General features: G+C 54.8%; 1 protein-coding gene across 1 annotated transcript in view; it reads right to left on the reverse strand.

Annotated features, from left to right (window-relative positions):
- LOC107104318 overlaps positions 1-2,529 on the reverse strand; it is an 18,725-nt gene that overhangs the window by 6,680 nt on the left and 9,516 nt on the right. The window contains exons 7-10 of the mRNA XM_015404302.1: positions 2,001-2,167; positions 1,596-1,741; positions 1,080-1,157; positions 763-946 (exon numbers count right to left, since the gene is read on the reverse strand). Coding sequence (XP_015259788.1) covers positions 763-946; positions 1,080-1,157; positions 1,596-1,741; positions 2,001-2,167 — 575 coding nt within the window. The remainder of the gene's footprint in view (positions 1-762; positions 947-1,079; positions 1,158-1,595; positions 1,742-2,000; positions 2,168-2,529) is intronic.

Below are 2,529 nucleotides of genomic sequence, written 5' to 3' on the forward strand. Positions count from 1 at the left end.
GCGGACCCTTTAGGAGACGCTACCTGCCTGGATCAGGACGCTCTCTGTACGGCGGACCCTTTAGGAGACGCTTCCTGCCTGGATCAGGACGCTCTTTGCACGGCGGACCCTTTAGGAGACGCCTCCTGCCTGGATCAGGACGCTCTCTGCAAGCTAGCTAGGGTCCAAATGCACTAGCTAGAGTCCAAATGCGCTAGCTAGGGTCCAAATGTGCTAGCTAGGGGCCAAATGCGCTAGCTAGGGGCCAAATGCACTAGCTAGGGACCAAATGTGCTAGGTAGGCTCCAAATGCACTAGCTAGGGTCCAAATAGACTAGCTAGGCTCCAAATGCGCTAGCTAGGCTCCAAATGCACTAGCTAGGGTCCAGGTGCGCTAGCTAGGGTCCAAATGTGCTAGCTAGGCTCCAAATGCTCTAGCTAGGGTCCAGGTGCACTAACTAGGTTCCAGGTGCACTAGCTAGGCTTTAGGGATGTTAGCTATGCTCCAGGTATGCTAGCTAGGCTTTAGGGATGTTAGCTAGGCTTCAGGAATGTTAGCTAGGCTCCAGGAATGTTAGCTAGGCTCTAGGAATGCTAGCTAGGCTCCAGGTATGCTAGCTAGGCTTCAGGAATGTTAGCTAGGCTCCAGGTATGCTAGCTAGGCTCCAGGTATGCTAGCTAGGCTCCAGGAATGTTAGCTAGGCTCCGGGTTTACTAGCTAGCGTACCAGCGTTACCAGTTAGCTCCCAGCTAACCCCTCCATGGTGTAACCGGCTGACTCACCCCTCAGATGGCGACACCTTGATGTTGTAGCACGGCAGCAGAGGTCGATCTGAGAGCTCAAACTCAAACACCTCCCTCCTGGCTCCCTGCTCCTCATCCAGGTCTTCCTCTTGGTCCTCCTCATCCTCCTCTGGTCCAGGTGGGTCAGCCAGAATGTTGTACGCTCCCTCCTGATTGGCCGGTTCTGAGGAGCAACAGCAATCATTTGGTTGTTGGTTCATCCAGTGGTCTACCTTCTGCCCTGGTGGAACCCTGACCGCCCTTCCCTTCCACAGGGGAGGGTCTTCCTCACGTTCTACTGGCTTCTGATAACTTACCGCACACAGAGCTGCCATGGAACTCCCAGCAGATCCCCGGATCGCCCTCCGACCTTCCCTGGATGTCTGACAGATAGTCTGCAGGTAGAGAGGCGCAGAGTTAAGGCCCATTAGGGAGGCGACCAATCAGAGCGCTCGAGCAGACAGATGCTGGCAGGAAGCTGTTCTGGGATTCAGCAGCTAAGCCTCATTAAGAGAGGAGAGGAAGAAAGGATGGAGGAAGAAATGCGGGCAGGAAATGGAAATCAGGGCGCCTGCCGCCGCCGCCACACACACACACAACCCAGCACTTATTGATTCCCAGAAACAAACGCTCCTCTTCTTCACGTCTAGAGATTTTCCCATAAACTGGAAGCGGCACATCAGGACGTGACCTCGGGAACGTTACCACCGTGTGCTCGCTCTAATTAGACCGACAGACGCCGCCGTACGGCACATTTCCAGCTGTTCTTCGTTCTCCCAGCTCAGAGCAGCTGGGTCCGTCGCTCCGCCGCCGCTCTGTTCTCAGTGTCTTACCTTCCAGGAAGGTTGCCATGGCAGCGCTGTGGCTCATGCTGAGCGGCCCTCGCCCGGAGTAAGTGGTGAGGGTGGGGTCGGCGCCGCAGGCCAGCAGGAAGCGGACCACCTCCACATGGTCGTTTTCCACCGCGTGGTGAAGCGGCCTGAAGAGAAAAACCAGTTCGTTAACCCGCCTGATTCTAGGAAACAAACTTCAATCTGAGGTTATTCCTCAATATGCTGACCACACTTTTCTCTCTGCAGCAAACTGATCCCACAGCAAATGGAGTTTATTTTCTATATATAAACAGATCATAGATGCGTTCCTATATGCTGATGATACAGTCCTTCTATCCTAGATCTATAGCTCAATATGTCCTCATTCTAGGTAAACCAGATCTATTCAAACAGGTCGACCCTAACCTGGTTCCGTCCTGAGAGCAGCAGTTGACGTCGGCCCCGTGGCGGATGAGAAGCCGTGCGATGGCGAGCCAGCCGCGGGCGCAGGCCTCATGCAGGGCGCCGTACCCGCCGTCGTCTCTGTGGTTGACCTCACTGAGCTGCTGCTCCAGGAAGCGCGGCGCCACTTCCTGGAGATCAAAGCCAGTCAGTTCAAAACCAGCCAGAAGGTTTAAAGCAGCGCAGAAGAACTCTGATCCTCAGGGATTCAAACCTACGACTATCTGCAGCCAGTAGCCCCTCCCACATCCTGAGGTTCCCAGGAGCCTGAGAACCAAGGTTCTTCCAGCTCCGGGAACTCCAGAGGAGCAGGAATGTTTCTCCACAGCTCCTCCTGCTGCTGCCGTCTGAATACCAACCCTCTGGGTGACTGCTTCTCCTCAGAGAGAGGAAACGGCACAGCGCTTCTATCTAGCCGGTAAACAGCCAGTAAGAGGTTGGTGAACAGCCAGTAAACAGCCAGTAAGAGGTTGGTGAACAGCCAGTAAGCAGG

This window comes from Cyprinodon variegatus, unplaced genomic scaffold, assembly GCF_000732505.1.
Source record: "Cyprinodon variegatus isolate N-32 unplaced genomic scaffold, C_variegatus-1.0 Scaffold1689, whole genome shotgun sequence".
Taxonomy (NCBI): Eukaryota; Metazoa; Chordata; class Actinopteri; order Cyprinodontiformes; family Cyprinodontidae; genus Cyprinodon; species Cyprinodon variegatus.